Raw genomic sequence first — 14,560 nt, 5'->3', positions numbered from 1 at the left:
CTGTCCATGGGATTTCCCAGGCAAGAATATTGGATTGGGTTGCTGCTTCCTTCTCCAGGAGATCTTCCCGACCCAGGGATCAAACCCAGGTCTCCTGCATCGGCAGGCGGATTCTTTACCATTGAGTCACCTGGGAAGCCCCTTAAAAATTATATCACATGTAAATAATTTCCAACATTTGTACCTGCTATTTCTTTATCTTATCTAATTGTACTAGTATTGCCAAACGGTAGTATTGCCAAAATGGTATTAAATAATAAAAGCAATAGTGCACATCCTTTTCTTAAAACATGTGTAATTGCCCTTTTTGTAGATGAAAAAAAGTCAAATATTGGCAATTTCATATTGTTCAATTTAGTAGTATCTCTCTGTAAAGCATGACAATTTCTGAAAACACCCACATGCAGGATGTTAGAGAAGATTCAACAAAGATTTATGGAACACCTACAGTGTGTCAGATATTGTACTAAGTTGTGGTTCATGGAGCTTATATTCTGGTAGACAGAGACAGACAATACATAAATCCATAAATGTTAGATGGTAGCACATGCAATGAAGAAAAATAAAATAGAGATAAAGGGGCATAGAGTAATCAGGGAGCGAGAAGGGCACTATTTTCAGATACGACGATCAGGATAGAACCTCTGCTAAAGTGTTCTTGGGCTTGAGTGGAAGGAGGGAGTGAGCCAGGCAGGTATCCAAGGGAAGAGTGTCCTAGGCGAAGAAAACACTCTGCGGAGACGAGGGGCATGTTGCTCTGAAATAGATGCTGAGTTTTATTGAATTCCTTTGTCGTGTCTCTAAGAATTTCTACTTTTTTGTGTTTTTGTTTTGGGGGGAGGTTTTTTTGGCCACACTGTGTGGTTTGTGGGATCTTAGTTCCCCAACCAGGGGACCAGAGATGGAACCCATGACCTCTGCAGTGGAAGCTCAGAGCCCTAACCACAGGACTACCAGGGACTTCCCTGTGTACTTCTGCTTTGATCAATGAATATGATTAATCATATTACAAAATTCCTGAGAGCGAATCATCCTAGCATCTGTGATATGACCCTCACATGCTGTGGTTTGTTCTTTGTCAGGTGTTAGGCTGCCTTCATAAAAACTTCATGTGCTTTCCTTTTCTGTATATACTCTTGAACTGTCTTGTGTACCATTAAATCTTTTTGTAAAAATCGAATAGATGGTGAAACTGTTGAAGTCAGGTGCTTTTGTGGAGGAGAGGGTGAGTAGTAATTCCTTAATCTTTTTCTTCCTTGTCTATCCCCTCATGGGAAGTAGACTCTTTAGATTTTCTGACTTTTCTGAGTCTGCTTGGTAATTAATATTTTCTTGGAAAAAAATTTGTCCACATTTTCAACTTTCTTTAAATAGAGTTAATTGAAGCAGAAATTGGTTTTGTTCATTGGTTACTCTTACCTAATGGCATTTTCCTGCATCATAGGTGGTTTAGTGTTGTTTATAATTGAATAATATGCTAGTCATAGCAGTTCTGCAAAATGGGTTGAATAGATGCTGTCATATCCTTACCTTACATGTGAGAAGACTGACAATTTACAATTAAAACTAGAATTAAACTTCGTTTTTCTTAATCCCTTGTAGGGTTTCCTTTGTAGCTCAGTTGGTAGAGAATCTGCCTGCAATGCGGGAGACCTGGGTTTGATCCCTGGGTTGGGAAGATCACCTGGAGAAGGGAAAGGCTTCCCACTCCAGTTTTCTGGCCTGGAGAGTTCCATGGACATGTATAGTCCATGGGGTCGCAAAGAGTCAGACACCACTGAGTGACTCTGACTTTCCCTTTCTCTTGATCCCTAATTTAATGAGCTTTTCAGAGGTCTGTGGTCTCTCTCAATATACACTTTCCTGCTGCTGCATTTTGCTCCCGTCTCTTTCCTTCCATTCAGTTTGGTCAGTTTACATTTATTGCATACTAAGTTCATGGTGCTGTCTGTGGCATGTGATTTGTTAGCCTGAATTGCAGTGCAATTTCTCCTGTGTTCACCTGCTAGAGTATACTATTTTACTGCCAAAAAGCAGGGTGTTTTTGGCAGCTAATATTTAAAGGATCTTTTCATAAAGGTCACTGTAATTGAGAATGGGTGTCTGGTTGTTCTTCTTCACTGCAATTGACTTGTGTCTGAAGTGATGAAGTGAAAATTTACTGTATCTTGCATTATCCCAGAAAAACACAATTATTGACAGATATTACACAAATCTGCCTGCTTGCAGATGACATATCCTTACCTTTTCTCTCCAGTGATAAGAACAAAGAGTCTTGAACCCTTTACCTTTACTTTTGAGTACTGAAGTTTCATTCCTGGCACTCGCAATCTAATAGCCCTGAAAGTTTTAAAACACAGCAGGATCACCAAGGACTCTGATTCAGCTACACATGGGCAGATTCAATTAGTTTCTTGTCAAAAGATGTTGCTGTCGGGAGGGAGGGGAGCTGGCTGGGGAGGGGGCAGGATAAAGATCCAGAACGCTGTTAGGTCACACATCCTCACGGATGGTTGTGTGTGGGAGCCTGAACCCTGGCCAGTAGCCTGGCAGCCTGACAGCTCTGCCAGCCACGGTCACTTTTCTTGCCAGTTAAGCTGTCATTATTGCTGGTGCAGTCAATTTAATTTTCAGTGTGCATGTCTCATGTGATACAGGATACATGGATATGTGTGTGAGCATTGAAATATCATTACCATCTATAAAGGATCCACTGAAGTCATGTTGAGTTACTAGGCAGTATTTCAAGAGGTCACTCTTTGAGTGAGTAAAGATTTGTGTCAGGAAGAGACATAAACCCATAGAGAGAAGTATAACTTTCCCCCCCCTGAGTTATGGTTGCCTGACTGATATCACTGACCACTATATTCCTATGTAAAGGCCGGTGTTTCTCAAAGTGATTTTGTGGACTGTCTGTGTCAGAGTTGAGGGTGGGAGTGGGAAGGTTAATAATGCAGATTTCTAGACTTCACCCCAACTCAGTTAGACTGAGAGATTGGGGCTGGGAATCTGCGTCTTAAGAAGTTCTCCAGGTGATTATTTTGCACACTAAAGTCTGATAATAATTTTTTTAAGTAATTATGTAAAATAAACCACAAGTTATTCACCTTCTAAAACTTCATATGTATGAAATAGATTATTTTGATTATAGAAATTCATACTGAAGACAAGTTATTTACATAGAAGAGCATTTCCCCCAGGGTTGTTTTTTTTTTTTTTAATCATAAGCTGCTATGTTGTATTTAATATGTAAATTATTTTATCAGATACATTCTACATACAACTTTTGAAAATATAAATTGGGTAATAAAGGATGTGGTAATAATGACACTGCTGTTACACCATGCCAGTCATATTTAAAATTCATATATATATATATATATATATATATATATATATATATAAAATTCTTTTAATCCTCACGACAATCCTATGAGGAAGGGGTATTATTTTTCCAATTTTGCATATGAGGAAACATATAACTTGACCAAAGCCATATAGGTAGCAAGAGGCCAATACAGGTAGAGCCATACAGGTAGTCTGGCTCCAAAGCCAAGCTTCCACTTTTAAGTACTACAGCATACTGCTTCTCATCACAAAGCAACTGATAGTAATTATTGGAAAAGTTGAATAATAGTGAAGCCGAAAAGATTACTGTGTGTGCCAGCATGGCGTAGTGGAAGAATGCTAGACCAGGAATCAGAAGTCCTGGGGTTTAGTTCCTGCTCCAGGGCTCACTTGCCTTCATGAGACTCTTTCCCCATGTATGGAGTAAGAGATTAGGCTGCACCAATGCCCAGCTCTTGTGCATGTTTTCAAATAGAAATTGTGGCACATCGTTACATACGTTTTATAAACGTGAGCTTAGGGAGGGCATTGATGTTACCTGGGCTGCCTCAGGCCTGTGTGCTTTTCAAAGATTTAATCATTCTAACTTGTTTACCCACTTACTGATAGTGATTTTAGAAGGTTCTTTGTGTTTTGTCCTCTATTTTTTCCCCCAGTTTCCACAGGTTTCATGTATGTCCCTTTTCCCACTCACCCAGTCTTTTGACCTCTCACACAAGCATTATGAGTTAGTATATCCTGTTTAATGAGTCTGAAATATGTTTAGGTATTTTCCAAAATACGCTATGTTTGTTTCCTGAAAAAGATAGAACATTCTTTTTCTTGTTGCCTCTCATCTTCTTATGCATCCCTAATGTTTTTTACGTGTAACTGAATTACCTTGCTATATACCTGAAACAACATTGTTAATCAACTATGCTCCAATATAAAATAAAAATTTTTAATAAATAAATAATAAAAGTTATCTTTGCCTAGCTCTTCACCAAAAAGAAGGGACCATTTCAAGTGGAATCTTTTGGTCAAGCCTTTATTTAATCTTCATAATTCTGCAATTGTGATGACTGGGTCAGAGTTCATCTGTACCGTATTCATTCTAACAGGGTTAACAAGTGTGTCAGATTGTCAAGTCATGGCTGTAATTGACTTTGGCTTTGAGGTTTTTCCTTCATAATAAACAATGGGCCCTGAGCCAAAAAAGCTTGTGGTTTACAGTCACATACTGATGACTAAATATTACAAATGATTTCCCCTCATACTCATTCTATTACCCTGGAGCTCGCTTTATGCTTTTTGAATGAATCATATCAGGAGAATATCCATAGCTAAAAAGAATTTGACCTGTCAACTTCTCATTGCAGCCAGAGACACTTTGTGACTTCTCTCTGGTCTGAGCACTCAAGGAGGAATGTAGGAAGCCTAGGTTAGAGCTTAGTCAGAAGAGAAGAGACAGTCTTTGAATCTTTGATAGGACACTTTGAATCTCTTACATAAACACTGTATCCAAAAAAAATGCCCTTTTGGAAGATTGCAGGGAGAATTTTTATTCATTACTGACTGTTCTACATAAAATTCCTCTGGATGGAAACACTGAAGATGCTTTGAGAAGCACTGCTTCAGGTGTGGCCCCAAGTTGGAGGATAAGGTTTTTCTAAGGTGCCTCCTTTTTATTCCAGGAAGGGGGTTTGTTCTTCTTCATTCCCAAAGTGGAAATGAGGTGGGACTCAGATTCTGTTGGGCTTCTGTCATTGTTCTACGCATGCTATTGCTGGAAGAAGACTCACTTTGTACAAATAACTTTGAGAATTCAGTTTAAAAAAATGTTCCAAGAGGAACATTAATCAGCAAGAAGTTTCAGCTATTCAGAATTTATAGATTTGAGAAAGACATTTGCTTAAGCTTTTATATTTACTTCATGAAATATTAACTATTAGCAAGTGTAGAATGTTACTGAAGCTAAAGCAAAGCAAAAAACCCATCACCCCTCCTCTGGTTAGTTTATTTAACTGTTAGCAGTAATAACTATATTGCTGTCTAATCTGCTCTTCTTTTCTTGGTAACTCTAATAAACAAGATGACACATATAGTCAAGTGAAAAATGTTTACTATTTGCCAAATGAGTTAATCACACTGGAAAATAAAATTTTCACATTAGCCTTCTGTAAGTTTATTTTCAGTTAACACTTAGAAAAATGGGTAAATGTGGACAGTAAACCAGTGAAACAAAGAGTCTGGATAAAGTTGGACCCTTCACTACTTCCTAGTGAGGCTTATTATTAGCTCATCCCCCCTCACCTGTTGAGCATGTATGATGCTTGGGCTTAATGGAATGTTCCCCTTATTTCCTTTTTCTTCAGATCAGTTCTTTTATAGGATTTTGTTTGGGGCGCCTGAGGTAAATCTGCTATGAGACTGTAAGTTTGAGTTGACCTGTCTCTTGAGAATTCTAGAGGAGCTGATTAAACAGAAGACAGGAAATGGGTGGTTATAAAATGCCTTCTTGAAACCGTAGAATATATTTCTTGCACATTGTTTATTTATATGTGTATTTCCCTAGTTGCTGCCATATCTTCAGTGCCCCTTTGGTTTAATTTTTCTACTTTTTCCTCATGGAAGCACCCAAAAGAGTCTGTGTTAAATCCAGTGAATGAATTCCGTTTCTTTAAGCTGTCCAGAAAGGAATCCGTGTTATGTGGCCGGTGACAAGGTTAGAAGGGGCTTAGAGGGTTTTTTGTTGTTTATGTGTTGGTTTCCTATTGGTTTTAAAAGTAGGAATTTCTGGACCAGCTTTTAAGTGTTTTCAAAACATTTTATCTTTTTGCTTGTGTCATTTTGCTCTTGCTTGACACTCTTGATTTATTTTTATAGATGTTTTCTATGCCAAGGGCAAATTAGGCCACCCCAGAGAAGAAATCTGGTTATGTTCCTAACTCTGCTGGAAGTTGCCTAATCATCTCTGTTCTTCATTGTCTTGAAAAGTGGCTAAAGAAGTCGGTTTTAAATGCCCTAAATTATCCTGAATTTATTTATTTATTTTTTTTTTTTGGTCTTCCCTTTGTATGTATTTCCAAAAAATCTCAAAAGAAAAGCTGCTAGAAATAAATTTAAAGATAAAAATTGCTGGCAAGAAAGAATAGCTGCGAGATTTAAAGCTATAATTCTCTCATTTTGCTTCTATAAAACAGTGGCATTCCTTAGACTGGACAGATACACTCATTGCTCTAAATCTAGTAATATGTTTTGAAGAACCTGGTCTTTCTTCAGCAGACACCATACAGCTCTTATGGAAGGTGCTGACCTGTGTGTAAGAATGTTGGTTTTGCAGGGGCAGGATGGTTTGGCACAAGGGGAACTTCCTTCCGTGGGCTGTATCTCCCTTCACCTCCCCATCTCATACTCCTGAGAATTAGAGGCTGCTCCTTAAAGGGTGGCCCTGTGAGAATGCAACCTCAGACTTCCTTCACCGAGCCTTCTGTAGCATCACACAGGGCCAGCTTCTCTAGATGTGAGAAATACTTTCTGCAGTTGGAGTAAACTCGTCGTGTGTAGCAGCCTGTGTTGAGAACACAGATTCTCTGCTTTCGGAGCCTTTCTTTCCCGAGCGCAGGGAGGGAGTGGATGCTCTGCAGTCCGCTCCACCCGCCGGTGCTGACAAGATAAGCTTGGGAAATTTTATTGCGATCGGAGATTTTTATTGAATCTAATAAAACATTTGGATCTGTGTTTTGTAATCTTTTAATTTTTTTCTAGAAATATTTATCTGCAAGTGGTCGGAAATTAGGAAACAAAGTCTGGCCTTGCACCACAGATGGTTTGAGAAGCGCTGCTGCAGGCATGGCCTTGGGTTGGAGGCTAAGGCTTTTCCTAAGGTGCCTCCTTTTTTCCCAGGAAGGGGGTTTGTTCTTCCTCATTGCCAAGTTCAGGAGCCTAGTCTTTGCCTTTTTTAATTTTGGTAAAATACACATAACATGAAATTGACCATCTTAACCATTTGATGGTATTAAATACATTCACGTTGTTGTGCAACCAGTCCCCAGAACTCATTTCATCTTGCAGTAGTAAGTTCTACTACAGAGCAACTCTTCATTTTAATCTGTTGATTTTGTCTTTTGATGTACAGTTTTTAATTTAGATGCAGTCCAGTTTACCTATTTTTGATCTTGCCTGTGTTTTTGGTGTCATATTAAAAAAATCATGGCAAAATCCAATGTCATAAAACTTTCCCTGTGTTTTCTTCTTATCATTTTTGCTCTTAGGTTTAGGTCTTTGATTGATGCTGAGTTAATTTTTGTACATGGTATAAGGTAAGGGTCCAGTTTCATTGCATAAGGATACACAGTTTTCCCAATGTTTTTTGTTGAAAAGAGCCCAGTTTTATACTCAGCTGTTACCTACCTGGGCAGCAAAATGAAGGGGAAAACTGGTAAGCAAGCATTGCTGGGAAACTTTGAACACTGGTTTATGCCTGATTTTGGCAATTTGGGGAAGGGGAACATGGCTAGTGAATGCCCAGTGGAACACGAGAGCTCAGCGTCATGATTTGATGTGAGCACATAATATGGCTATTTTGCTGACAACATTTTTATTAGTTCAAAAGTGGCATTTAAAGTAAATTCATGGAGTTTCACAAATAAGACCTTCCAGTCTTCCAAACAAGTTGATACCCCTTGAGTTAAAGTACCTGGAGAGGGAAAGAAAACTGTTGTGGTCTGGTAATTGAAAGTGACAGTCTTAGTGATCCTCTATGAAAATTTACTCAGTGAATTTTGCTGAGTTCAATGATAGGGAAGGGGAAGGTTATCTCTTTTGAAAAACTAAACTCTTTCTTTTGTCTCGGCTTCTAGGAAATTTAGTGCTAAGTTTTATGCTTGGTTACATATCTTTTCGTCTTTTTATTCTTGACCTTCTACTCATTTGTTTTGTTTGGATTTTCTTTATAATTCAATTTTATTGAGGTATAGTTTATTTACAATAAAATACAAAATGCACCCTTTTCAAATCTTGATAAATGTATACACCTGTAATCACCACATCAATCAAGATTATACAATGTCTCCATTCACACAAAGCGTTCTCCCATGCCTCTTTGCCATCATTACTGCTTTTCTGCCTCTTGTTAAAGAGATCCATTGATTCTATGCCCTTCAGTGTTTGCCACTAACCTACTAAAAATACTTCTGGAAGTAGGTGGATTATAAGAAAAAAAAAAGTGACTACAGAAATGAAATAGCCTTTTCAAGCTCTAGGTTTTCTTCCTGTGACCTGTCATTCAGTTTCTTTTTTTATATCCCAAAAAAGCGACACTACAACTTCATAAGGACTTTTCTCATTGCAGCTAACTCTGATGAGCTATGAAGCATTCCCAGCTATCTTTAGAAGACCTTGTTCTTTCTAATCTCTTAGAAATTAAATAGCTAGTTCTAAGGATTTGTTTTTAAACTTCCAGCACATTTTATTACAAAGTAGATAGAAGAGCATTATCTCAACATAAAGGATGTTTCACTTAAACACATTTTAACTCATGGTAAAATTCACAGTATTGCCTTTATTTTGTGTGTGTGTATATTTTTTGGAGTATATTGTTGCAAACATCCTCAGTACACATTGCACTATGAAAGAAAGTGAAAGTGAAAGTTGCTCAGTCGTGTCTAACTCTTTGCGACCCCATGGACTGTAGCCTGCCAGGCTCCTCTGTCCATGAAATTTTCCAGGCCAGAATACTGGAGTGGGTTACCATTCCCTCCTCCAAGGGATCTTCCCAACTCAGGGATCGAACCTAGGTCTCCTGCATGGCAGGTGGATTCTTTACCGTCTGATCACCATGAAAGTGAAAGTGAAGTCACTCAGTCATGTCCAACTCTTTGCGACCCCATGGACTATAGCCTGGGGCTTCTCTGTCCTTAGGATTTTCCAGGCAGGAGTACCAGAGTGGGTTGCCATTTCGTTCTCCAGGGGATCTTCCCAACCCAGGGATAGAACCTGGGTCTCCTGCTTTGCAGGCAGGTGCTTTACCCTCTGAGCCACCAGGGACGCTCCTGAGCGCCATGGATGGTGCGAAATAGAGGAAACCAGGCACAAAATAACGCACACTCTAGGCACCCTACAGAGACAGGACGGACACAGGTGCGGCTGCTCTGTGAGACCAGGAGTCAGGATACGGTGACCCTGGGTCGGGGGGTTAGTGACTCGAAGGGAATATGAGGGGCTTGGGAGCTAGTCATGCTGTTTCTTCTTCAGGGTGTTGGTTCCATGGCACACAGACTTTGTGAAAATCCAGAGAACTGTACGTGTATGAAATAATGCACTTCTCTGTTTGTGTTATACTGGAGTTAATGTTAAAAACACACACTTCATCCTCGTCCACCCTGGGCCTTTAGCCCTTTGGGACCCACTAATCAAGTTCAAGCTCCACATTTAGTGGAGTAGGAAACCAAGCCCTTGAGAGGGGAAACACCTGTTCCAGGTGACAAAGCCAGTCAGGGGCCAAACTGGGAATGAATCCCCAGCCCGAGGCTTAGCTTGAGGGCTCCTCACTGCTCCAGGCTTCCAGAGGATTTTTTTCAGCCAGACAAATTTGTTCCTGTACTGGTTTGTCTATACCCAGAGGATCAACATTTTTGCCAGAAAGATGAAATATGTCATGAGCACCAGTTGCCTTGTTGTAGCATGTTAGAAAGTCAGTGGCCCTGCTTTCTAGTAACTCAGCAACTCATGACCTATGAAAGTCTGCAGCTGGTTTTGGAAATGTTAGAGTTATGACTTGTTTATGGATGTCACAACAGTGTTTTGAAGTGACAACAAGAAATGTAACCAACTGGATTGTGTATGGGGACAGTGTGGGCTCTAGGCAAGTGACTGGAAAGATAGGAACTGTGACTAACTTGTCCATGAGGAATTCTGTTGCATGGCGTGCATCAAAACAGTGTCTGTATAGAAAGTGGATGGTTTATGCTTCTTCCCCAGGATAATAAAGCAGCAGGGAACAGTAATAATAAGGGTTGTTTTTTCCTTGCATATGTATATATATGTATGTATACATATGTATATAATTGACATATAGCACTGTATGAGTTTAAAGTATGATAGCGATTTGATTTACATACATCATGAAATGATTACCACAATGTTTAATGAGCATCCATCATCTAATACAGACACACAATTAAACAGATAAAAAAATTTTTCCCTTGTGATGAAAACCCTTAGGATTTATCCTCTCAACAACTTTCATATATAGCATAAGGCAGTTTTAATTCTATTTATCATGGGGTAAATTGCATCCCTAGTATTTATTTGTCTTCTAACTTGAAGTTTATTCAACTTGAAGTTAACTTGAAGTTTTGAACTTTTGACTTGGAAGTTTTCTACTGCCTTCTTCCAATTTCTCCTCCTCCATCCCCACCTCTGATAACCACAAATCTCATCTCTTTTTCTGTGAATTTGTTTGTTTTGAAGTATAACTGACCTAAAACACTGTGTTGGTTTCTGGTACGCTGCACAGTGATTTGATATTTGTATGCATATCACAGTGATCATCACGATAAGTCTAGTTACCATCTGACATCATACAAAGGTGTTACATAATTATTGACCCTATTCTCCACTCATTTCATACCAGTGACTCATATTTTATAACTGTAAGTTTGTACCTCTTCATCTCCCTCACCTGTTTCTCTCCTCTCTATACCCCCTCCCCTCTGGCAACCACTTGGTCAGTAACATAAGGTTTTAACCTTGTTTCACTTGCCAGATAAAGGGGATTTTGACATTAGTTTACCATTCTGCAATGACCTTCATATTATGAACTGAACTCTAAATGAAGATGTAAGCTAAAGTACATCATCTGCAGATAGCATGCTTTAATGTTCCCTCATAATGCAGTAGACCTGCTTTTAAAAGGAAACCAGCATGACTGAGAGGGGCATAAATTATGAGCATCTGATATTTTCCTGCAATTCTTTTCTTTTTTTTTCCTGCAATTATTTTCTGTGTGAATGATGTAAAAAGGAATGACATTGAACCAGGTATGTTTACAAAGCACAACAAGTCCTGATGCAAAGATTGCTTGATGTACTGCATGTCAGTATTACACCAGTGATGCTCAGTGGTAGATCCGACAATGCTGGATATTTGCATGCATTGATCTGGGTGTTTGGTGGAAGGAATGTTCATTCGTTTTGTTTTTTACTTTTGCTGACAGGTCCAAGTTACCATATATGTTATCTGTCATTTTAAACCCATGAAATAAGAAAACTCTTACCTCAGATTCTGCTGTTTGTGTGCACTCTAATCAAGTGCATTTGGAGTACTTAAGTCTAGGAACAGCCCACAGAGTTATAAAGACAGACTGTAGATTCTTGCTTGGTGACTATAGTTTGGCCTCCCAAACAGCCCTGGTTATTTAGCCCAAGTCTGAGGTGGAGGGTGGTTATGGATGTGTGAGTTTCCACTGAATTTGATACATTTTCATTTTATTTAAGGAAAGGACAACATACATAGTCTGCCACAGAAGGAAAACCTTTAAAAGAATCTGAACATAATTAAATTTCCATTATCCTTTTCTTTGCCAGAAGGTTAATGATTCTCTAATAATTGAGATGTAATTGATCTCCCAAATGTGCTTCTACTTGATGAAAGTAGCAAAGTCCAATGCACACTTGCTGACTAAATTTTTCCTCTTCTCTTTAACTGTCTTTTAGGACTCAGCCCAAAACCATGTTTGCCCAAGTTGAATCTGATGATGAGGAAACAAAGAATGAGCCAGAATGGAAAAAACGTAAAATTTGAAGAATCTCCTATGAGAGCTGTTTGCATGAGGGGGAGGGATATTGAACAGGTTTGTTTTTTTTTAATGAAATAAAAACACATTTTTATGAACAGGTTTTGTCCTTTGCATTATTGAGCCATTCAAAAGGTTGGTAGCTACCCTTCACTAAACTTGTGTTTACATTTTCTTACCTATGACTATTAAACTGTATTAAAAGTAAATAAGAAGTAGATTCTTAGCCTATTATCAAGTACTTTCAGTATTTTAGGACTTTATTCAACAGTTATTGGTCTTATACAGATTGTTATAACCTTGGGGGAGGGGAACACACGTTGAGACGTACATCGGTCGTGAGCAATTCTAAAAGCACAGTATGGAAATGAACATCAAAATGGTTAATATCTCTGTATAATTTCACAACAGTTGTTTACATGACTGTAAATAATTAGGCTGAGTTCAAACTGAAAGTTTGAACCATTGCCATTCTAGGAAACAATGTGTATCTGATTATCCTAGAACAGCAGAAAGCAGTGATTAGGAGTTAGGAAGTGGGCTTTGAAATAAGACCAGTGTGGGTTCAAATCTTGGCTCTGCTCTTTACTGTCTGGGTCACTTTAGGAGAGTTATTAAGCTTCTCTCTTCTGAACCAGGGTCCCCACCCACCAGGCCATGGACTGGTACCCCTGTCAGATCAGTGGCAGTATTAGATTGGAAACAAAATGCACACTAAATGCAGTACACTTGAATCATCCTGAAACCATCTGCTCCAATTCCCACCCAGGTCCGTGGAAAAATCATCTTCCATGAAACCTGTCTCTGGTGCTAAGATGGTTGGGGACCGCTGTTCTGGACTCAGATGATAATAGTATAACCTTCAAAGGTTTGTCAGAGCATTAGATAAGACATACGTGTAAAGCATTTAGTATAGTGCCTGACATGCAGTAAATATAACAGTAAATACTTGCTCTTTTAAAACAGAGCTAGTGATAATGACTTAGTCTGGTTTTTATCTGTATTAATTTAGAAAAGTATAGAAGTGCTTTGTAAATTAAAAACTGTGTAAGTAGAAGACTTTAAGAATCATTCTGAGAGAATTTGTACTTTTGTGATTAGAAAGCTAAATAAAAAAATTGGCAGTTTGTCCAAAGTAATAATGAGTCAATAGAATAAAATCCTGTTTCATTCTCAAGCATGAAAATGTCCACTTGTATTGTGAGTAACAATGAGGAAATCATCTCTGTGCTAAATTTGCCTTCTCTCCCCTAATTTCCCATCAACCCAGAGTAGTTTTTGCCTGTCAGATCATCTCCACTAGACAATTCAGATTCTTGAGTACTTTTGCCTTCTGCTCTCCTCGTCTCTTCTGTCCCAGTGAACAAAATAGTTATGAAAGTGAATGATGACCCAGAATGTGTATCAGAAAGCTCTGGGTTCTGTGAGCTTCACATACCACCTTTCCCCACACCTTTTCCTTGAACAACCCTTCAAACTCATACAGATTTTTTTTCCCCCTATAGTTCTGAGGTGGCAATGGGCATTTTTAAATTCTGAAAACCTTCAATCTTGTAAGCTATTTTCTGTCCTTTTCTTCTCCTATCCCCATCTTAATCCCATTCCCCTTCCCTTGTCACTTAGCTTAATAGGTAATAAGAGGAAGAACTAACATTTGCTGAATGCCTACTCTCTGATAACTACTATTTTTTAAATCAATTTTTATTGGAGTATAGTTGCTTTACAGTGCTGTTAGTTTCTTCTTGTTCAGTCACTCAGTTGTGTCCAGCTCTTTGCGACCCCATGGACTGTAGCATGCCAAGCTTCCCTGTCCTTCACTATCTCCTGGAATTTGCTCAAATTTATGTCTATTGTGTCAGTGGTGCCATCCATCCATCTCATCTTCTGGCACCCCCTTCTCCTGCCCCCAGTCTTTCCAAGGATCAGGGTCTTTTTAATTGAGTTGGCTCTTTGCATCAGGTGGCCAAAGCATTGGAGCTTTAGTTTCAGCATCAGTCCTTCAATGAATAATCAGGTTAATTTCCTTTAGGATTGACTTGTTTGATCTCCTTGCTGTCCAAGGGACTCTTAAGAGTCTTCTTTAGCACCACAACTCAAAAGCATCCAATTCTTTGGCACTCAGCCTTCTTTGTGGTTCAACTCTCACATCTGTACATGACTACTGGAAAAATCATAACTTTGTCATAGCTTTTCTTCCAAGGGACAAGCATCTTTTAATTTCGTGACTGCAGTCACTGCAGTGATTTTAGAGCCCAAGAAAAGAAAATCTGTCACTGTTTCCACTTTTTTCCCATCTATTTGCCATGAAGTGATAGGACTGGATGTCATGATCTTAGTTTTTTGATTGTTGAGCTTTAAGCCAGATTTTTCACTCTTCTCTTTCATCTTCATCAAGAGGCTCTTTAGTTCCTCTTCACTTTCTGCCATTAGGGTGGC

General features: G+C 38.9%; 1 protein-coding gene across 1 annotated transcript in view; it reads left to right on the top strand.

The window, feature by feature from the left end:
* The window catches only part of WDR70 (WD repeat domain 70), a 270,216-nt gene extending 257,994 nt beyond the window's left edge, over positions 1 to 12,222 (top strand). Inside the window, exon 18 of the mRNA XM_043887199.1 lies at positions 12,045 to 12,222. Within this exon, the coding sequence (XP_043743134.1) occupies positions 12,045 to 12,132 (88 nt within the window). The 3' untranslated portion in view covers positions 12,133 to 12,222. The remainder of the gene's footprint in view (positions 1 to 12,044) is intronic.
* The last annotated feature ends 2,338 nt before the right edge of the window (positions 12,223 to 14,560 follow it).

This window comes from Cervus elaphus, chromosome 25 (genome assembly GCF_910594005.1).
Source record: "Cervus elaphus chromosome 25, mCerEla1.1, whole genome shotgun sequence".
Taxonomy (NCBI): Eukaryota; Metazoa; Chordata; class Mammalia; order Artiodactyla; family Cervidae; genus Cervus; species Cervus elaphus.
The sequence above is the reverse complement of the archived record's forward strand: the minus strand, read 5'-3'. Positions and strand labels throughout refer to the sequence as shown.